At 40.6% G+C, this 23,045-nt stretch overlaps 1 protein-coding gene across 1 annotated transcript; it reads right to left on the bottom strand.

Annotated features, from left to right (window-relative positions):
- Positions 1-619: 619 nt before the first annotated feature.
- MRPS31 (mitochondrial ribosomal protein S31) lies at positions 620-21,349 on the bottom strand. The gene is given in 8 exon segments (XM_032099902.1): positions 620-1,383; positions 6,345-6,488; positions 10,708-10,781; positions 13,018-13,164; positions 17,595-17,753; positions 18,440-18,727; positions 20,963-21,114; positions 21,116-21,349. Coding segments are annotated over 8 exon segments (1,410 nt in total). The 3' UTR covers positions 620-1,171.
- Between the last annotated feature and the right edge of the window lie 1,696 nt (positions 21,350-23,045).

Raw genomic sequence — 23,045 nt, forward strand, 5'->3', positions numbered from 1 at the left:
AGCAGCATCACAGAACTAGATAGAAAATAGCAGTGGCATCATGTAATCTGCAGGCAACAACTCTCCTTGTCAGGAACGTTCAAATCCTCTTTCTAGCCCTGCAGATGCAGGAAGTAAGGTCCCAGCTCCAAGCTGAGTCATCATAAAACTGCTTGCTCTAGTGAAACAGCACTTATGGCTTATTTGACATTCAGACCCTTTTTAAAATTAAACAATACTGATGGGAAGTTAGTCAAAAGCTTCAGAATGGATGTATGGATGGCAGGAGAGACTTCAGAATCATAGAATGGTTTAGGTTAAAAGGGACCTTAGTCTATTATCTAATTCCAACCCTTCTTCCATAGGTAGGGACATTTTTCACCAGACCAGGCTGCTCCCAGCCCCATCCAATCTGGCCTTGAACACTTCCAGGGATGGAGCATCCACACCTTCTCTGGGCAACTTGTTTCAGTGCCTCACCATCCTCACAGCAAAGAATTTCTCCCTAACATCTAATGACAACCATCCCTCTGAGAGTTTAAAGCCATTATTGGTGGCACCAGTCCCAATAGCGAGCCCTAAGGAACATCACTCCCTTGCTATTTTCTGTAACTCACCAGTGTTATGCTGTGCACAAATCTCAGGAATACAACAGCCTTTAATTAAACACAAGAACCAAAAAGCATATCATTCCAATCATTCTGTCATTACCAAAAACTTTAAAATTAACCAATAAATATAGTTAGTGAAAGGAGGGGAAAAAGGATTAACACCATCCCAACACCAGTGTGGTTCAGGAATTAGCAAAATGAAAGCATTTCAAGTTTTCTAGAGTGGGAAAGATGATCCAACCTGTCAAAATACAGTCCAACTGTGAAGGGTGTAGGAAGTGGAATTTAGACCTAGGATTTTGTATTGTCCAAAGAGTAGTTTCAAATCTAAAAGACAACAGTTCTGATAAATTAAATTTTAAATGCACATTCTACAAAAGCCACGCTTTTCAGTTCCTTCTTTTGCAGTACCTACACACACATGGAAACACACGTAAGAAATGATGACCTTTCCATTTATTGTTTAAAATACAACTTTCAGGCCACATGATCACTATGCACTGACAGTATTTCCATCCATAAGTAATCATCCATTTTGACATAACAATTCTTCATTTCAAGGGTCAGCACTTTCCCAAGTCTCAAATCTCTTGAAGAAGTTCCTTCTTTTCCTCGAAATACTTCTGAAACCACTCAATATGTTCAACCTTCTGCTTAACACTTAGGTATGGGTTTTTTGAAAGCCCACAGATGACTAGTTCCATGAAGTGGCGGATAGGTCCTTCATTGGGAAAGCCTTCGAGGTGTTTCTCCAGAAAGATATGTTCATGAAATTCAGCATCATCCTCCATCCCTAACAGAAAGATGAAGGAAAAAAAGACAAAGTTGTTATCATAATACAGCAGCAAGTTTAACAAAGTAAAAAATAATATAGTTTGCAAATAATCTTAAATAAGTAACATTAATGGTTCTGCTCACATTTCTAAGAATATGTAATATTTAAATCAACTTTCTGGCTGGTAATCTTGATAAAAGCTGATGCTGGGGTGGAAGTAGGAGGAATAATTCTAACGAAAAATCAATCTTCTTGCTAAAATCCAGTTTGTTCAATACTTAAAAATTTTGATTCATCATTGGTACCACCTTTCAGATTGCAGGCACTTTCTTAGTAAATTTTCAAAGAGAACAGTGATTGCCTAAATTCTGCAGAGGATTAAAGAATACAAGCTAGTCTTGAACAAATGAGGCAACCTCATAAAGTATCAAATACTGAACAGCTAACAAACACTTAATGTCCATTCCAAGTCACACTTTTAACATTCTATTGCTATCAAATGGGCACAGATATTTGTTTTTCTGACATTTTCTGAATATGTGAGTGTATGATGATGTGAAAGTGTTGTGTATATCACCAGCTGCTTTACAGTCATAGCCATCACCAAAGATGATGCATTCAAAAGCCTCCACAGGACATGGGACAAGGGATTATTGGAGATAGGGTAAACTTTTGTTTGTTGTCCTGTGGATTTTTTTGCTGTTGTTCATACTATGATGGTAGAGATAGACTCAGAACACAAATTCCTTCACAGAGAAAAAAGGCTGCTTTTGCCATTCCTAATTTTGAGGGGAAAAAACAAAAGGCAATCTGGGATTTGTAATGAAAGATTTTTCTTCAGTTATATATACATGAAAATTTTTATTTGATCCCAAATTGCTTTCACCCTTAAATAAAAATCTGTTATTAGAGAAAAATATTGCACCACTTCCAGATGACAAAAATGAGAAGTCTATCCCATACACATGAGTATACATGTTTTTCTAAGCTGGCTAGTTATGTTTTTCTATATTACTTGATAAAATTAAATCAGGAGTATTAAAGTTGAGGTAATTAAGCCACATAAGTCCTAGGCTTCCTTCTTTATAGTAGAGTTTCTACAGTTTCAGAAGAAACAGTGCACATCTCTGGGATGGAGAAGTCACTCAGATTGTATTTGTTAAGTCTGTATTACTTTTTTCCTGCTTTAAACTTTAGGTACTGCAATATCTGAAGGAGCTGAGAAATACCTATATTTTTCGTAGAAATACATGAGTGCATCAATACCAGTTGCACACCACATTCATCTCCGTCATTCTTGAAGAAAGAATGTTTCCTTCTTCAGAAGCCCTCTCCTTGTCCCTTTATGTTGAAAGTTATGATAAAAAACACCAGGTAATGTCAGCTTCAGAAAGCGTGGGTCTGCTGTACTTGGAAAACTACGTCCACGGACAAGAAGCAGTGATGATCCTTTCACTATGCCACCCATGCTGCCTTTCCCCCACCAAGGGGAGGTAGAATCTTACTGTACCTGGATGCTACTGGTCGCTTTTTCAAACTAACAACCTTTCCAGATTTCCATACTTTCACTAGTCTCAAAAATCCAAGAGAACTAAACCAAACAAACTCACTACTGAAAGAATCTGAATAATGCTGACAGTAAAATTTGGCCTTCTGGATGCTCTTCTTCTGGGGACAGTTACAGGGTATCAGGAGATTGTGTCTAATAAATAATTTCACCAATTTTCATCTTTAACCTCAAATAAGCAACTTTGGGTTAAATAAACAATAAAAAAATAAACAATAAAAAAACTCAAAAAATGCAGGTCAGAAGGAAATATTACATTATGTATTCTGCTCTCCCTTTTGCCAAAGACTGTACATGGTTTGGGGACGAAGTGTTAAGTCCAAATATTTCAGTTAGACCACATATTTTAGTCCTCAAAAAAGTAAAGTGTGCATCACAAAAAAGGACACCACAACTGCCCAAAGCATCAGTGGCTGAAACCTCTGGTGGGAACAGATTAGATGAGATAATGACTCCCCTCACCCCTAGCAAGCCCTGACTCCTGCTGCAAGCCTGTCCCTCAGCCTCTCTTGCACTATCCTCAGAAACTTAATTTGAAAGAACATGCGTGGTAGCAGTCTAAAGTGGAGGATTTTCTTTTTCAACCTCAAAACACGAAGACACCCACTCTCAATATCCTATTTCCAATCCCCCACATACTACAAAACAGAAAGTCTAGGAAATTTCTCTCACTAAAACACTAATCCTTCCAAGACATGACCAACTTCGTCTTAAAGATGTCAATGCAAACACAGATGTGTTTGTCAATCCAAACACAGGGAGTGCTGCTGACATGTTATAAAGATGACTGAGTATTCTGATCTAGTGAAAAAATGTTCCTGTCCATGGTAGAGGGTTTGAACTAAATTATCTTTAAAGGTCCCTTTCAACACAAAGTATTCTATCCTTTTAGGATTTTTAGAATTACATCAATCATACTCTACAGTAGGTCCCTAGAACAGACCCAGAGTTTCTGAAGAAACCCTGACGCAATGGTTGTGTAACTTTAATAGCCTTCTTGGCAAGATGATCCAATATTTCTCTGCTGGGAACAGCAGTTCAGCTAAACAGCAACTAGACAGGACTTGGTGAACTTTTGCCTGCAGAAGCCATCAGAGGCAACTCAGGAATTCATTTTCTGAGACCCTTCTATCACTTGTGCAGTAACAATCTCTGGCCCACCAAAAGCATTTGCTACTCATAATGAGGTGCTAAAGCAAATTAGCACCTACAATCTGCACTGCCCTTTTTAGCTTTTTGAGAAATTACAGCATAAATGCACAGAAATAATAAATGAGGCCAATTTTTTGCCACAGCAATCATAGAGCAGCATTAAAGCTACTTAGAAGCAGGACAGGCAAGCAGAAAGAAGACGGAGTGAGAACAATGTTATGCAAGCCATACTAATGGTTTGCTAATCTGGTAAAAATTAATCAGAGGCTGGAGAGATGGAGAGGAAAAAAAAGGTAATTTTCTGCTTAACAGTGACTTCAACTGCATTGGACAAGGGAAAGGACATGCAGGTAAGAGCAAACAACAGGGCAGTAAGGTGGGGGGAGGGGGGAAGGGGGAAGACTGCTGCTGGCCACGGTAGCAAGCCAGCATGTCTAGCCACATCTTCAGATGTTCACACCAAAATAATTTCAAAAACCATGACCTCGCCCTGGTACCACAAAGCACAGCACAATGCCTCGGTGAAGCACTCTAACGAGAACACCAGAGATGCTCTGGAGCCAAGAAAAAGAGTTATAAGAGGTTGTCTTTCTTTTTTATATTTAGTTTAAAACTTTAAAAGCTTTCATAATGCTAGAAGTTGAGTATACATGCTTCCTCAACAGAAAATTTAATTGCACTTATATTTTTAAAGCCACATACTTGTGGCATAGAAGAATAATCACACATTTCTGGATACAGAACAAGGTGAAGTAACGTCCTCCTATTGAGGGAAATGGCTGCTCCAAAACTGCAAAATTAACAGCAGAAAGGGGCATCTTTCTTTTGCAAAGACACTGAAATTACAGCATGTTGATATACCCGGAGTGAGGTTCTCGAGCTTTTAACTGTGCTTTGACACACCTGACGTGGTTAACAGCCTGTGGCTGGCAGTGTGATAGGACAGCATTTACTGACTTGGTATTTCGCCCTGAGAGGTGACAGGTTTTGGAAGGCTCCACTGGAATTTTCCACATGACTAGTCTTTGTGGACAAATCAATGAAGATTCTTGTTTCAACTATATGTAAAGACTCTTTGTCCATTCCCCGCCCCATCCCAGACAGCGCGGTTCCAGCCGCACGGCTGCAACAGGGAAACCATTGCCCGCCAAAGACACTTTGTCAACTGATGGCCCCAGACAGCAGGGTTCCAGCCACATTACAACAACACAAAAATCATTGGCCACAGTGGTTTTAAGCTTGCAAAAACATGACTAGAGTATACTTGGATTACTACATGATGGAACAGATCAATCCTGGGAGCAGTGATTAAGTTCTGTGAAGAAACTGCCAAATAGGATGAGAATAAACATTAAGAAACAATGAAGCACATTATTCAATTTGCAACTCAGTATAGGACAGATTTTCAAAGACTCTCAGCTTCAGATATTAACCTGTTTTGCTTTCAGTGACTGAATCATTACAAAGCAGTTCTGTTTGATGTCTTTAAAGTCTTAAAAAAAACCCCTAAAACCCACAGCCAAGCTCTCCCTGAAGTTATGAAGTCCCCTTTCCTATACTGCACACTTTGTGTAGTTGTTCTTCACTTCCTTAACATTCACTCTCTCTCTCTGCTGGCATAACTTCACACGGAGCTTTTTTTTTTTAATGGTAATAAAAGAAAATACTGTGCACAAAGATGCCTAATTAACATAGATGCCCAGAGTGAGTGAATATTGTGACTGTTTATCCTTATGAAACAGACAGAACAAAAGGAGCAAACAACTGTTTAACACTTGGCCTGCCCAGATATGGAACTGGCAGATAGCTGGTTGGGATCTGGCTAGACACTTGGCCCAAGAGCCACACCAAAGAACAGAATCAGCATTATAAAACACGCACAGGAGTTTTAAGATTCCCCAACTTCTGCTAGGAGCTTAATTTAAAGAAATTGCAGAGTAAAAGGTATTATGTAAGAGACTTGAACAGCCTTTTGGTGTTAAACATATCAGGGGGGTAGGGTGGGAGGGAGTTGTCCCCTTTTTGGCAGCAGCCAGTCCTCAGATCAGCCAAACCACCTGCAAGACTTCACCTGAAGAGTGCCAGAATGAGTTCATCTGAAGCATCTCTGATCTAGGACAGTCGGGAAGTTATATTTGTTTAGTATCAAAAGCATGACTCATAGCTGAAACACTGGGTTAAAACAGTCAAAGGTCAAACATGCTCTAATTTTCAGAAAAGATAAATTGAGACAGATAATAAAAGCTCACAGCGCACATACCAACTTCATTGTCAATTGGGAACTCCCACAGTATTCCTTCTTTTGTCCACTGGATCATCTCCTCAAAACCATTTCGGGGAGGCTGTGCAGTTACTGCTGCAACCTCCTTTGCAAACTCCAGATCCCAAATTGTTGGTGAAGACACTAAAAAAGAAATTTTATAAAGATCTGTAAGGCACCAAAGACTTTTCACTAGCTAAAATAAAGTCCATTAACATCAATCTTTACAGAGACTAGTACTATCAGCTGTGCAAATTTTTCTACCTTAGATACCACCATCACCTTTCTCAAATGAGAATTCTCTGTTGACAAGAAAGTTCATTAAATTCTGAGGTCCTAGGGGAATATTTATTTTTAAGTCTTTCACATAAAGCAATAATTTAATTTTTCCACAATCATTCTTCAGTTTTGTCTTTTAAAAACTGTGGATACAACAAATTCTGAACTCGACTGGTGCACTGTGCTAAAGGAATCTTACTTCTACAGGAGTTTTCAGGTTCTTCACAACTACTATTCTCCTCCAGGGAAACAAATCTACAAGTGACGGCAATTCCTTCCCCAACTCTCTTAGCATCCCAGTTTTTGTCTCTCGGGCTCGAGAAATCATGATTTCCTATTCTTTTCACAAAGTCAAACAGCTCCTTTAGGGATGCACCTTTCCTAAAGTGTATATATATATTTTTTTTTAAAATCAAAGTGCACTCATATTGCAGCAGTTACTCTTCTTAAGGAGTTCCTGTCCCTCCACCCAGGAGAACTGGTCACGAGCCCAGACTGAACCGCTTCGCTGAACTGAAGGGAACAAGCTGTTACCACAGGACAGGGAGGGACCTCTGGGAGTGCCTTGGGCTGCTGTCGAGTGAGCTGGCCTCAGCTGCACTCCCCTTTGTTTTCCTGTCTCCCTCTGTTATCAACTCACCCTAAGCTCCTTGGAACACAGATCTTCATATGAATTCAGATATTACAGTCTACTTGGACTGGATCATGGCCACCTATTATCATTACTACTAATAATCACCTATTATTTTACTACTCCTGAGTTTAAGTACTTCAGGCCAATATATAATTTCATCTTTGGCTCAGTGGCTTACAACTCAACTGAATTAAAAAATAAAATCTTCCCCCCTCCTTTAAGAGAAAACACAATGAAAGGGCAAATGGTATTTTTACATACAGAAAAAAAGTGTTTTCAGGGGGTTTTTTTATGTTAAATCAGAATATACTTAGACAAATTACCCCTTAAGAGGGAAATTTCCAGAACTGTGTTACCAAGCTGACTACTTTGATTTGAGGGCTGGAGGCAGGAATAAAATACAGCTATAAGACAACATGAGAAACATACCAGAATGAAACTATTGTCCACATCCTAAAGAAACCAATAAATCCTCTAATAGAGGAAAGCAGAAACTAATTTTTCAAGCTTGCAGTAAAGGTGATAAAGATGTGAAACAGAAAATAATAGTGACATTATATGTTAATAGTTATGAAGAGTATTTTCAGGATGCCAATTTCCTTTCTAGTTAACATTCAAGTTTTCAAAATCAATGCTCAATACTTAAAACAAAACTTGCTTTTCTGTCATCTATTAGCAATATTTTAACCCATTATCTCCATTAATGTGAACCAAGACAGTGAAAACAAGTGAATCAAGGTATCAAGTATGACACTGGTATTTCCCAAGATTAACGCCCAAAAAAAATGTTTGTCATCCAGCTTAGTCAGTAAACCAAGTAATCAGCTTCCTGGTCCAGCATACCATGTAGATTTCCTCAAAGCTACCTGGAATTAAACAAGGAAGCACCACACAAAAGGCTGAAAGAAGCTTACCTCTTAACATCTAATTATAAATACAATAAAGTCCATTTGCTCTCTTACACAATTTGTACACATTCCAATTTTGTGTTCCAAAAAAAAAAAAAGTGCATCTCAGCTTTTACCTGGGGTGACTACTATGAGCCATTGTGTCTGCATTCTGCTCATGCAAGAAAGAAATCTTAAATTCTCACCATTTTACCTGAGTTTGATTCAACTCAAAATCCATTTTCTTGAACACTGCTTTTGTTAAGACAGTTAAAAACAAACACTACATCACTCATCATGATTTTTACATGTACAATGGACCAATTTTAAGGATATTGGCAGTCTTAAAAACCAGCAAACTGAATTCTATTCTAATAAACAAATTTCATAGAGGTGGCTGTATTCAGAAAGTTCACAGCTGCCTGAAAATATGCAAATAGCACTATTTGACATTTTAGTAAAAAAATTAAGTAATCAAATTAATGCAGTTTCAAGTGTAAAAAGAAAGGTAAAAAACTACTCAGCTAGAATCTGGCAAAAACTTACAGTTCAACTCTTGAAACAGAAACAAATACTCACCATTTGATAAGCTAGCAGAGAGGAGAACTATTTCTGCCGCTGGCTTTACATAAAGTTCTAAGTCACTACACTGGAATAAAGTCTGTTTTTCAAAAGGGCCTCAGAATAGCTGAGGGAAAACAGCATATTAAAGATCAATGCTAACAAGGCAGTGTCATTATTCACAAAGACACGTGAGGGAGGGAGTTCTTTACATGACTTGCCCATATTCACACACTCTTAGCCAAATCCAGCCTACTAAAGCCAAGTGTTCATGAGTGAAAGCTATCCCTGTTAGGTAGCATTATGACTGCTCCTGCAGAGCTGTGCCATTCAGTGAATATGAAGGTTGGTCACACCTGTTTTGACTTTAGTTTGGTATCTTTTATCTCACGTGAGTTTTGGCATGTATATTTGGTGGATAAGGAATTGGTTGGGTGGTCACATCCAGATGGTCCAAGGCTCTTTCCAGACCATGCACTCAATGGTCAAGAGCTCAATGTCTGGATGGAGACCAGTGACAAAGTGGTGTCACTCAGGAATCCATACTGGGACCCGTATTGTTCAGTGTTTTCATCAACACCACAGCCAGTGGGACTGAGTGCACCCTCACACATTTGCAGGTGACACCAAGCTGACCGGTAAAGCTGACACACTGAAGGACAGGATGCCGTCCAGAGGGATCCGGACAAGCTCAAAAAGTGGCCCCATGGGAACCTCATGAGGTTCAACAAGGCCAAGTGCAAGATGCTGCACCTGGGTTGGGGCAACCTCCAGCATCTACACAGGCTGGGGGATGGACTGAGAGCAGTCCTGTCAAGAAGGGTTTAGTGAGACTGGTGGATAAAAAACTGGACATGAGCCAGCAATGTGCATTCACGGCCCAGAAAGCCAACTGCAATCATAAAATGAAGCCTGGCCAACAGGTTGAGAGAGAACATTCTGCCCCTCTACTCTCATGAGACCCCACCTGCAGTGCTGCATCCAGCTCTGGGGTCCTCAGCACAGGAGGGACATGGACCTGTTGGAGCAGGTCCAGAGGAGGGCCATGAAGATGACTAGAGGGATAGAACATCCCTCCTAAGAGGAAAGGCTGAGAAAAGCTGGGGTTGTTCCTTGTGGAGAACAGAAGGCTCCAGGCTGACTTTATTCAATCTTTTCAATACTTAAGGGGAACTTGTAAGAAAGATGAAGACAGGATTTTTTGTAGGGCTCACTGCAACAGGACAAAGAGCAGTGGTTTTAAACTAGAAGAGGACAGATTCAGACTAGACAAAAGGAATAAACTTTTGCAAATGAGGGTGGCAACATATTGGAACAGGTTGCCCAGAGGGGTGGTAGATGCCCCATCCCTGGGAACATTGGGTGGGGCCCTGATGAACCTGATCTAGTGAAGAGGTACCTGATCATTGCAGGGGGGTTGGAATCAGGTGACCTTTAAAGGTCCTTTCCAACCCAAACTTTCTACAATTCTAAACATACATTAAGGACTTCACAACAGGTGAAGCAAGGAGTCATTCGTCAGTCACAGATGGGATCTTCCCAGCTCCATCTGGAACACTAAACAAAAGGCCCCACAGCAATCCAATGTGTAGTCCTGGATTTCTACTACCCGGCTTATGTGTAGCTGCCTGCAGGGCATGTTTGTTTCCTTGGGATCACAGCCTCGCATTTCCTTGCAACTTGACCAAATAAGCTGGAGCCAACATACCCATCCTCCAGGCTGGCTTTACACACACAGAAATAACACTGACCTTTGTGACAAAAAGCCAGTTATACCCTTTAAGATCATGTACAGAGTGCCCTGATCAGCACAGAAAACCTTCCATTACACTGCATGGAAGTTTCACCTGGTAAAAATAACAGCTACATCAAAGTAGTAATTTCTTTTATCAGTCTGAAAGCAGAAAGTGAACAGGTCATGTCTCCTCACAAAAATCTCTTGATATTCTGAAAATGCAGAATTTAACCTCATTGCATTCTTCATTACTGAATTTCCACTAACCTATTTTCAGTGCGTCCTCCGGCTCTGTAGAAGTCTTGGTGAATATATTAAGCCTCTTTCCTACTTTGAGACTTCTATAAACAAAAAAGAAAACCGATATTTAGTATTTCACAACACCTCACAACACTGCCAGATAGCAAATTAAAAAGCACAAAATATTTTCATGAACTAACAGATCTCTGGAGACACACACACAAAAAAAAAAAAAATAGTGACTCTCACTAAATCTTCAGGCTTTTAATCAGAGAAAGTGTTTATGACTTTATTATTCATCTGTAACAGAGCTTCTCAAAACATTTCCGTGTGAAAGAACAAGCATAAATCAAGCACTGTATTTGCAGTCAATTTTAACTGGAATATTTGGGAATCTGAACAAAGGTAAACAGTATCAAACCACAGTACTTAAGTGATTTTACAAAGTTGTGACTATCGGAAGACTTGGGTTCTTTCCCTGAAAAAAAATATTGCACAATTCAGGAACGGAAAAGGCAACAGCTAAATCAAGTAATTCCTGCTTTATGACATAAATAGCCCCTTTGGAAGATTACACGGCCACCTTCTTTGCCCTACAGCAAAGAGTCAGAGCAGATCCCTATGGTACACTTTCAATAGCATCACCCTGATGCTCTCTCTTCTGAATATAAACATATTTCACTCTGACCATCTATTTTCAATCAATTTATCATTACCATAAGCTTATTCTAAAAAAAAAAAAAAAAGAGTAATTAAAAATGCAATAGTTCAACAAGTAATCAAATTTTTATAAATTAAAACAAAAACCAATGCCTTTAGAATCAATTATGCTTTTAATCATACCAACTTCCAGGTTTCCACTGAAATTCTAACAGTTCCTACATTTTGTTATTACATATCCACTGTTACCCTGGCAAGATTTACCCTTTCTGACCTTAAAAATCTACCCTTCTGAATCTACTGGAGATTTCTAATGGTCTCAACTACTTCTGCAAACCTGCTCTTGTCATATTACTTTTTAGTGATGAAACTACCCTGGATCTATTTCAGTACAGAGCAATTTAGTTACAGAGCCTTAAAAGAATGTTGATTTAGGATTATGTTTTCCTATCTGTGTGTAACTCCCAATGACATTGGCCAAAGATACATGCATGTCTTGGAAGAACATTTATTTTAAAATGACAAGTTTAAGTTACTATAAAGCAACATCACTCATTTCATTGCAATGTACTAACTTGACTTAAACTTAGGTATTCTTCCTAACCCATTCTTTTCCTACTATCAGTTAATAAGTAAATCCATTCAATTTTCAGGTGTGCAGCAGGGAACTTAGGCCTGAAGCTGGAGACAGTTTACTCATTACAGGGATTTAAAAAACTATTTTAAGGTGCTGTTTCTGAAGTTACATACCAAGTACAGTTCCACCACACACAGAATACTGAACACCTGCTCACCCATAAACTCAGGCTTTTCCTTTGTTACCCAATTTCTGTCTTCACCATGATCTACCTAAACGCAAATGCTTCCCTCAATTTCCAGGCCCTAACCCCACAAAAGGGATTCATTTGAAAAGTAAATTAATGACAAGAGAAGTTAATCTAACTAAAAACTTCTAGAGAAACAATATATTGAGAAGGAATGCAGTGATGAGCTGCCACGGGAAAATGGAAAGACTGCAGGCAAGAAAGCACAGCTTACAGGAGTAAACCAAAAATGTAAGAGCACTCCTCAATTCACTAAAAACAGAGTGGCCACATAATGCAGCAGCAAAATAAAGGAATACCCTAAAATCACAGGTAAATTATAAAGTTAATTTCATAGACAATTATAACAACACAGATAATAAAAAAATCAATTACAGAATAAGGTGGTAATAAATAAATAAATAAATAAATAAACCAACTTTAATACCTCTTTAAAATCCCAACAGAATGGATGAAACTTTTCTAAACATGGAACTTTATCAAGTTTTCCACACGAGGAAAGCAAGCTTTCAAAGCCTCCATTTCCCAAGAAGTTAAGAAAGTGACATAAAATTGTATTATGCTTAGGCAAGAATAATTTAAACTAGTTAAGCACAATTACATTTCAGCACCAAATACTTTTAATTATCTAAAATGCAATATTAAAAAAATGCACCTTATTTAATTAGCCGGTCACCATTAAATACCTTGTTCTCACAATTTATTTCAATGCTAACAGTACTTTTCTTGAAAAATACTTAAGCAATTTCTTTAAGCTCTTAAGTATTGCAACATGAATATGTACAAGTAAACTTAAAGTATTATCCACTAGAAACTGCATGCCTTCTATTGGAAGTGAACACAGCAAAAATACCTTCTAGAGTCAATAGACTGAGCTGATGATCTTTCAGGCCTTATTCTTCGACCATCCTCATCCAACTGCAAGGAAATGCGACCGGATATCCTTGCACTCCTCTGAGCTGGGGTCTGCCTTTTAACTGTCATTTCTGAAATAACGTTGCTGAAATTAAAAACATGAAATGTAAAAACTCAACAAATTGAAAAAGCAAGGAAGTTTGTCATATGTATTAACCAGAAACTCTATTCTCAATTGGTTTCATAAGCTTCTATGAGACAGAATTATATATTCCTCACAAAATATATCCATCTTTAATCCATCAAACATTCAAGTCTGATGTTTTAAACTATTTGTTGCATTCTGTATATGAAAGTGGTGCTTTAGCCTATTTAATCTACAATGAATGCCTTCTTTTAAATTATTTAGTTTCTAACTAAAAAAAAAATCATAAAAACGTATACCAATATTCACTGAGTGTACTAGGTATGTTGTGCTCAAGCAAATGGGGAATTTCTCTGGGTACAAGAAACAGGCTGAAATACGGAGGCAAAAATCACCAGCTTTTTGGACAGGAACCAACACTGCCCAGGGACAGAGCTGTGCTGCTGCAGACCAAAAGGAATCTTGCCTTCACACATCAGCTGACATGGGCCAATCATGCCACCCTAATAAGTAGGTCACCTTTCCTGATCCACTGCAATCTGTTGCATTGCATAATCATATTACAGCATTAACAGACCACATCTTCCTTCGTAATTCTGGAGTGAAAATCATACGTGAAGAGCAAATGCTCTGATCTCTTCCAGCACCATACACAGCTCGTTCTGATCGCAAAGGGCAAACCACGGCCCCTTTCTGCCCCTGCCCGTGAGCTCCCTTCACTGGTAACTCTGCTGGCTGGCAAAGGCCAAGCTGGTAACTCTTCCTCACAGCCTTCTCTCCACCCAACCACTTCCACTCACACACAGTCATCCCAAACTGCAGCGTTCAAGTTTTAAGACATAAACATGGTCTCAAAAAATAAAAATAGGCCAAGTCAAAAATGCTGTGTTATCCATTTTATGAAAATGTGAATGAAATTCAAACTATGCTTTTGGCAGCTTAAGTCAAAAGAGATTTTACTGACAAGAAAGAAATACTTCTGGAAAATTGTAAAAGCTAATTGCCACAGAAACACAGCATGATTTCTCTTCAGTCTAAGATGTGGTTTCAAATGGCAGAACAAGAATAGCATAGCTCTTCTTGTACCTACTCTGAAATAAAGGCATCTGGAAACAAGTTTTAAATAGTTTCATTTTAATTTTAAATAAAAAGCAATCTCAGATTAGTTGCATATCTCACATTAGAAATTACTCTATGAAATGGTTACTGGCATTAGTAAGCTGGTGTTGGGCCAGAGGCTTGACACACTTATGAGGGTCAAAGGGACATAATTCCTAAGGTCAGCCACACACAGCCCAGCCCAACAGCTTGACTCAGCTGTGACCTAAAAGGCTGGTGTGTTCCCGTGCTTCGGGGCAGTCGGGATTGCTCAGAGAAGCTCTCTTCCCTGACTTACTTGCAGTTTTGCACTGTTGATGTGGAAAGACGACACTACCAAGCTATCAGAACACAGTCAATGGCATCATGTTCCTCACCAGGAAATCCTAATGTCACCCCTACCGTTGGTAGGTGTATGAATGTTTCTGGCAGCAACATTCATCACTCATTAAAAGTGCACCTGTACTAACAAAAGTAAAACTACAAAGATTTTTTAATGCCTTTTGAAATAAAAAACATCAGTTTAAGAAGTCACACTGCAACTCCAGTGTACCCATAGTGATTAGATATTACATACTACCTCATGTTCCAACATGATGTTAAAAACTGAAGTTCCTAAATATACCTGCCTTCCAGAGATGAGAAGTGGTAGGACTTTTGTAATAACCACAGACTCTCTCTCTTTCATGATTATCAGCCAATAATTATAATATTTAAAACGGAGACCCAAGGAGCTTTGGATATATTCTAGCCAAAGCTCTGAATTACTTTTCTTGTTCACCCAAAACAGGAGCTCAAATTGTAGGGCTGCAGATTTTATTTTGGTGCAGCACTGTTGTGATTTCCATCGAGTCAAACTTCAGCCCACACTGAGAAAAATAAACTCCTGTATCGTTAATATTTTCCCCTCCTAGACAGGAATGCCCTGTCCTCGTGCTTGCTACAGCAATGAGATGACTGCATACAACAGTGACCTCTGGAGGTCTTTCCACAAGCCTGGTAAAAATAATTTGTACAAAAGATCTGGACAACATACAACTCATTACATACTATAAATCACAACAGCAGTATTCAGCTTTTTGTGGTTCAGCATATGTGGCTCTACTGCTTGTGAAAGTATCTAATTTTTAAATATTGTAAATAACTGAGGAATATATATTGGCTTTTAAAATGTGACAGTATATTGAATGCAAAACCTTTCTAGAAAAAGATGCAAAGTTAAATTGCAGGTATTCTTCTACTGTCAAATAAAACTCAAAATAATCATGTATGAACAAAAGTGAATGCTTTCTAATATATTAAAAACACTTTCATGCATTTTGTGGATTGAGGTATCATGGAGCATAAATCATGCAAAATCAAGTCTGAGGGCTGCTAGGCTTTGTAAAAAACATTTTTAAACACTAGTCAGAAACCTGAAAGTACTGTATTTATCTCAAAGAACTAAAAGTCAGTACTAACTCTAAAATGTTACTATAACCAAGTTTTTTATCATGAAAATCAGCACAAATTGCTGATCTTTCTTGAAAATTCACCCACTGATAAGAGTTTCTGGTACCTAACTCTTAAGGAAGAAAACTAACACTTTTCAGCGAATGGCGGCAGGAGGAGGAGTGTATTTGCTAGGGGAAACAAGCTAGGTCACAAAGCTGCCTCAGGGAATAGAACTTGCCAATGTAAGCCAGCCATGACACTCCAAAAAGGCTGGTTCTGGTTAAGGAAAACGCATTTTTTTAACGATAGTGCTTCATCCCCAAGCACATCATAAAATATTGTAACATCATATCTTAACCCATCAAACAAAAATACAGAGGCGCTATATAGCTTTTAAATTTCTGAAGAATTTAAACTCTCTTTCAAGAGAAAAAAACCCTTTTTGCTTTGACTACGACTTCCTTAGTCACCGTCTTTCTTCCACTGCAGCCAGAGCTGGGTCAGTGCTTCAGGGAAAGTGCCATAGGTGACGAGAGAGTGAGCCTGTGATGCCAACAGGCAGACAAACCACACCTAGACAGGAGCATGTGCACCCCAAGGAAGGGAGACAGGCACATTCCAGGTTAGCCACTGCACAGATTAGCTCAGTCAGTATCTCCATGGTCCTCCAACATCTCAGGTACTCAAGTACATTCGAATTACATTTAAGTTGGCCACCCACAGCCCATGCCACTATTAAGATATTTGTGTACTCTGCCCTTCTAAAGAGCCCAGTGACAGAGAGGGAACAAGCTCCCTGGTAATTAACAGTTTAATGAACATACGCTCTATATAAACAGTCCTTATATCTGAAGAGCAGATATTTTACTTAATGAAGTTATTCAGTGAGCATTGGACACCCCAGCAGAGACACTGCAATCATCTAACTCAACCTGTCAGCAAGCATCTGTCTCTTTCTTCCTTAATTTCCACTCAGGCAGACATCACCCACAAACATCATTAGCTCTGTTTGCAGTACATTGATAATCATTCCAGCAGATCCTTTACTGATCCCTACAAGTAATAAATAGTACACATAACCTACATATAATAATAGATGGGTTAAGCTCAAATCCTTGGTTGGGACAAATTCACTTTCACAGAATAAAACTAAGATAAGCAGCTTGCAGTTCGCACTGTAAACAGACATAAAGAAAGGTTTCACATTCGTAGTTTGGTAACAACCCAATTTTCTGTTTGGTTCAGCATTTCACCTGGATTTAATGCCTCATTTTCTGAGTAGTTATTTGAATGCTAGCTGAAAAAAAAACAGAATGAAAAATCTGTCTTTAGCCATCATCCAAAAGAGCCGCACAACTGTTTGAGTTTCCAAACAAATGTTTCTCATCTGTTTGAAAGCCACACTGGAAACACAGTTAAGCCAAGAGATGAGTTTCATGCGTTGACTGGAAAGTTTTGAAAGGAAGGGTGGGGCTATAAACAGAGCTGCTCTAGCTCAGCTCTGCAGAGCTGTCATGAAAATTCACCAGTCCAGACAGAACGTCTGAAACGTCTACAAATCCATCCATTGTGTGAGAATTTTGGAAGCTTGTGGCAAAAAAACCCCAACCAAACTCAAAAAAAGAGCTGTTATTTTGCTAGCCTGTCCAAGAAAGCAATGATCCTGTCCAAGGAAGTAATTCTGTTTCTGCAAAAACATTTTAGAAAGATAATGGCAAAATTTAGAGTTCGGTATAGCCAGATCAATAATGTTACTAATATTCATTAATCCCAAGGATAAACTGTCCAAAGGTATCTTTTAGCGCCATCTTTCAAACACAGAAGGCAAGTCACCTTCAGGATGACATTGCAAAATCAGAATTTCAAACATAATTGAGAAAAACAATCAATACACAGACCGTATGTTAACAGTTCCCCCCTTCTTCTGTTTATCTGTGGTTTCTTCATGTCTTCTTAGTTGTGCAAGGAGTTCTGATTCTGTCTGTTTCTTGTTGCGTGGAAGGGAAGATGCAACCGCAGAAGCAGCCTTCACCAGCTCTGGATTTAAAGGCTTGCCTCTGTAAGAGACACAACAGACAGAGAAACAAAAAAAAAAAAAAAAAAAAAAAAAAGCCTTTAAGAGATTTAAATTGTCATTTCTGTACTGCCATCTTATATCTTAATAACTCAGAAGCTATTCAGATATTTTCCCAAATGGGGGTGGGCAGCAGGACAGGCAGGTTTGCCCCATACTGCCCTAATCATGAAACGCTAAATGACTCAGACAAGCTCTTGTTCCCCAGCCCGGGGAAATGGCAGCTCTGTGCCATTGCACAGCCCCTCAGACACAGCTTGAAGACTACTGGCAGCACAGACCTGTGGGGTGATAAACATGATGTAACACATTGTGGACAGGAGCAGCTCTAAAGACTTAATTCTTAATTTTTTTTTCCTTTTTCCTCCATTTCATTGTATTTTATCTGAACAGCATTTCCCCTGTCCCATTAAAATAACTTTCCACAGCTAATGCTACCTTTCCACAGTCTCACTGCAGAAAAAGGCAGCATGTGGTAGACAGCATGCAGCATCTTTTTCCCAGATTCTCCCCTCTGATTTACTCCAGTCTACAACTGTGCACCACACTCCCTCACAAGATTCTTTTCCACTCTTGGAAATGGCATTTGATGGTTTATTTTGTCCTAAATAATGAAAAAAAGACTGAAATAAGGATAAAGCAGGCTAAGAAAAGTGTGTCACACTGTACCGTTGGGTGTCTTCTGTAGTTCCCTGAGGCACAGAACCTTCACTGTCCGGGCCTTCCAGCTTGTTCAGGGCTTGCTTTTTCCTCTCACTGGCTTTTAATTGTTGGAGTTTCTTCCTGTAGCTCACTTCCACTTTCATATTACTAATAATGTCTAACAGCTGCTGCTTTGGTGTTTCTGCTTCATCCTCCTGTCTCTTTGATGCCCCTCCAGGTGTGCTGTCTTTGGAAGCAGCAGATTTATCTTTGTCAGTAGAAAGCACGCTGCTTGTGCTGAAAAGTTCCTGTTTGCTAGATGATATACAAAGTTAGACAACAGAAGTTACAAATAGAGTCCAAGGCTGAATTTTGTAAACCTACAAAAAAACCCAAAACAACAGTTACAACTGTCTAGGCCCAACTGAGTGCAACCTGAGTATGTTAAGTACATGTCAAACATGTACCTTTTGACTTCTAAGAAGGGCTGGGACACCATTTCCAACTCCTACTTATGGCTTCCTCATCCAAAATATGAAGTAAACAACTTTACACACCATTTATTTGTGGAGGAAATACAAGAACTTAAAACTTTTAAAGTATTTCTGCATTATGTAGCAGAGCAAGTTTAAATTTACTCGTACCTGATACTTAAATTCATTGGTACTATAGAAAACTCACCTAAACTCTTAATATGAGTCAATAAAGAGATCACTCCCAGCCATCTGAAAAAAGACTGTACACACACACTTAACTTCACATGTTTTCACACTTGTGGCACTACTACAGATCACATTCCCCCACTCTGCAACATGGATTCTGCTGCAAGGTAACCCAGCAACAAACAGAAAAGTTATTTGGGTTATAGCTCCTCTGCTCAGTTTAGCACATCATTGCAAAGAAGCTGAAACTGACAGTGCAGCTGAGGATGTGAAGCCAGGGACAGCATGAGCTGCTCAGAAGATTCTGCTACACAGACACAAGTGCATTCTCTAGACAAACTGTCATAAAATTCAAAGAACTGTTCTCTATAACATTCTAAAATGAAGTATTTAAACCTTTACATTCACAATTACTTACTTTGTTTAAAAATCACCCTCAAGTTAGAGAAATAAAGAAAAGAATTAAACATTTATTTTGACTCAAAATAAAAAAACTTCAACAGATCTTAAAACACGTCCACAAATCTGAAGGTATTGTGACATACCTCTCCTCCTCACACACATCTCTCTTTGGCTAAAAGAGGAAAATCTGCCAGCTTCAGCAGGCATTACACTTGGGTCACTCTGCACTTAATAAATTGTCAGCATTAAACCCTAAATTTCAATGCTGAGAAGCAACAGGAAAACTTAAGGATAAGCTTCAGAACCTTGTTACTGGGAAGATGGTAGGAGCCCTGCTGTCTTACACTGCACTGTTCTGCACAGGTCTTTGACAAACTCCTTTGTCGTTAATTCAGGCTGCATGCTCCTTAAAACTATGTAACCATTCAGAAATCATAGAAACATAGAATATTAAGGGGTTGGAAGGGACCTTAAAGATCACCTAGTCCTAACACTCCCTGCCATAGACAGGGACACCTCCCACTAGACTGTGTCACTCAAGGCCTTGAACACTGCCAGGGTTGGGGAATCCACAACCTCCCTGGGCAACCTCTTCCAGCATCTCACAACCCTCAAGCAAAAGCATTTCTTCCTAATACCTAACCTAAATTTCCCCTCTTTCCATTTGTACCCATTACTCCTGATGTAATTTGTACCCATATTCCTGACAAAGAGTCTCTCTCCAGCTTCCCTGTAGGCCCCCTTCAGATACTGGAAGGTTGCTGTGAGGTCTCCATGCAGCCTTCTCTTCTCCACACTGAACAGCTCCAACTTTCTCAGCCTTATCTTATCTTACAGCGTCAGAAAAGCACAGCAAGACAGAAAGCCTCAGGCACTTAAAGCCAGCAGTACATTGCATCCTTGTATTTCACCTACCATCCAGTTTGCCTTCTGCTGGGGAGCTTGGCCTCAGAGAGCAAACACAGCTACCAAAGAACCCGAGCTGCTTTGTACATGAGGCCATCACAGCATCGGTGCATGTTCAAAAAAATCGAGGAGCTTTGAAATTAAAAAAAAAAAAAAAAAAAAAAAAAAAAAAAAAGAACGCACAACCGAGCTGTCATTAAAAGCAGTTTAAAATCTTTTAGTAAAAACGAAAAAGAGCTCCCAAATACTGCTCTCAGCCCGTGCTTCGGGCAGGTACAGCAATGCCCAACAGCAGCGCCGCTCTGCTGATACAGGCTGCAAAACTACAGGTCACACATGCTCCAAGACAGGAAGGCCGGCAAGGAAAGCAGCACGAGAAACACGGCCCACGCCACTCCCCTCTACCCGACTCCGCTCCCCGGTGCCCTCTCCCCACCGGTGTCACCGCCACCCCAACCCCGGCAGGACAGGCAAGCCCCGTCCCTCTGAAGGCCGCGCCTTGGGGCACGGCCCGGCCTCACGGCAATGCCCGGCCAGCGCCGGCACCGTCGGCCAGGCGAGGAAGAGGGGAGGACGGTACCTGTGGGGCCGGCCGTGGGGCCGCACCGCCGCCGCCCCGAGCAGCCGCGCCGCGAGGCCGCCGCAGCCCCGCACGCGGCCCCACATCGCGGCACCGCCACCCGCCGCTGCGTCCCGCGCTCCCGGCGCCGCCGGCCGGGAACAGGGGCCGCGCACGGGCGTTCCGCGCAGCAGCGTTCCGCCCGGCCCCGCCCGGGAGCCGCTCGCTGGCAAACCCGTCCCGGACGCGGACTCTGTCCCTTGCAGCTTTGCCGCTCGGCGGCAGGAGCTCAGGGGTGTTAGGAGAGCACTGCCAGCGGATCGGGGGAATCCTGTTCTGCTCAACCCTGCTGAGGCCACATCTGGAGTGCTGTGTCCAGTTCTGGGCTCCTCTGTGCAAGAGAGACATTAGGGTAGGGCATGCATCCTTCTGAAAAATGGTTCCAAAATGTCCCCAGGTCTTCACTTCATTAGTGCAATCTACTCTGGAAAGGCCAGCACTGTCCCATCTCTTGCAGCTGACCGTAGCACATCAGTACACAAACCATTGTCCCTGCGTAAGGCCTTGCCTGCAAAAGCCATCGCACTTTTTCTCCATGCCCAAGCCCACGTGGTAGTGTCCTGCTTGACCCACCTCTCCAGATGGTCTGAACAACATCCACTGCAAGGTGCTGGGTGAGTTTTGATGTTTCTGCAGCTCTGGCTGCTATTCTGGGACAATACTTGCCACGAACTGACATTAGTCCTCCTGGACAATGAGGATTTCCCTATGAATTAGGAAAGGCAAACTGGCTTACAGGGAGCAAATGTTTCTCTGTGGTTGGCTGGAGATGGTATAGGGCCCAAGAGATAGCCTTGGACTGCTGGTACCCTGCAGAATGGACAGAAACACACCTTGCAAGGGAACCCTTTCCTTTCCTGCATCAGACAAGTTTCCATGGCATCTCCCTGACAGCTTTCCATCTCCCAGAGGTCACCCATCCCTCCACTACTAAAATACTCTGTTGAAGAGGAGTTGTGCCACTCTGTCACACAGAGGACCATCACATCCCAAAGTCAATCACCAGACCCCTTGAGTGCCAGGAAGAACTTCCACATTCCTGCAAAGCACTTACAAGCCAAAGTCTCTGCACACATGTCCCATTTCTGTCATGCCTAAATCCTTTGAGGGGAAGCTCAAAGTTAAGCTCCAAACAAATTGATACCTCGGCTTAGGAGAGTCTCTCAGGAGTTATGGCAGTTCTTCCATGGTCTTCCTACACACACAAAGTGTTGTTACTTCAGGGTATGCAATTCCTAAATAAATTCTTCTTTAAAACAAAAAAGCCCTCCACAACAGCGCAGTGCATGGACAAAAGGTACAGCTCGGCTGAGTAGCCACGGGTGCAGGCAGCAGAAATAGCCACGTGGTGGCGATATGCTCGTTGTAGTGCTGCATTCCAGGGCTGTAAACGCTCCCAGGCAACATTCCAGCTACTGTCACCGTCTCCATCTTTTATACAGGGGCCAGATAAGAGCAGATCGGGCCTGGTGGTCTGCCCGAGGAATGTGGCTATGAAGAAGCACCCTGAAATGCTCAAGGCCTGATGTTTCAGCTGGCAAAATGTTATGGCAGACAGCATGTGGTTTAATGGCATCTTAATCACAAGCTTCATTGCATTAGGAGTTTAGATGGCTTTCACCAACTGGATCTTCCAACAGTGCTGCAGGTCTGCTAAAAAAGAACTCAGCACACAGGTAAAAATTCTTTGCAATGAAACAGTAATTTCTAAGTATTGCAGGTTGAAATGCACAATTAACTCAAAATCACTAATTACAACAGACTCAGGTTTTGGTTTTGGTTTTTTTTTTTTCATTAAAGAAATTAAAATTCAATTTCTAAAATAATTTTTAACCTAGGCTGTTCTTCATTAACAATTGCCACACCTGGAGTACTGCATCCAGCTCTGGGGTGAGGAGAACAGGAAGGACATTGACCTGTTGGAGCAAGTCCAGAGGAGGAACACCAAGTTGATTAAAGGGCTGGAGCATCTCCCCTACAAGGAAAGGCTGAGAGAATTGGGATTGTTCAGCCTGGAAAAGAGAATGCTTCAAGATGATAACCA

The sequence above is a fragment of the Corvus moneduloides genome, chromosome 2 (genome assembly GCF_009650955.1).
Source record: "Corvus moneduloides isolate bCorMon1 chromosome 2, bCorMon1.pri, whole genome shotgun sequence".
Lineage (NCBI taxonomy): Eukaryota > Metazoa > Chordata > Aves > Passeriformes > Corvidae > Corvus > Corvus moneduloides.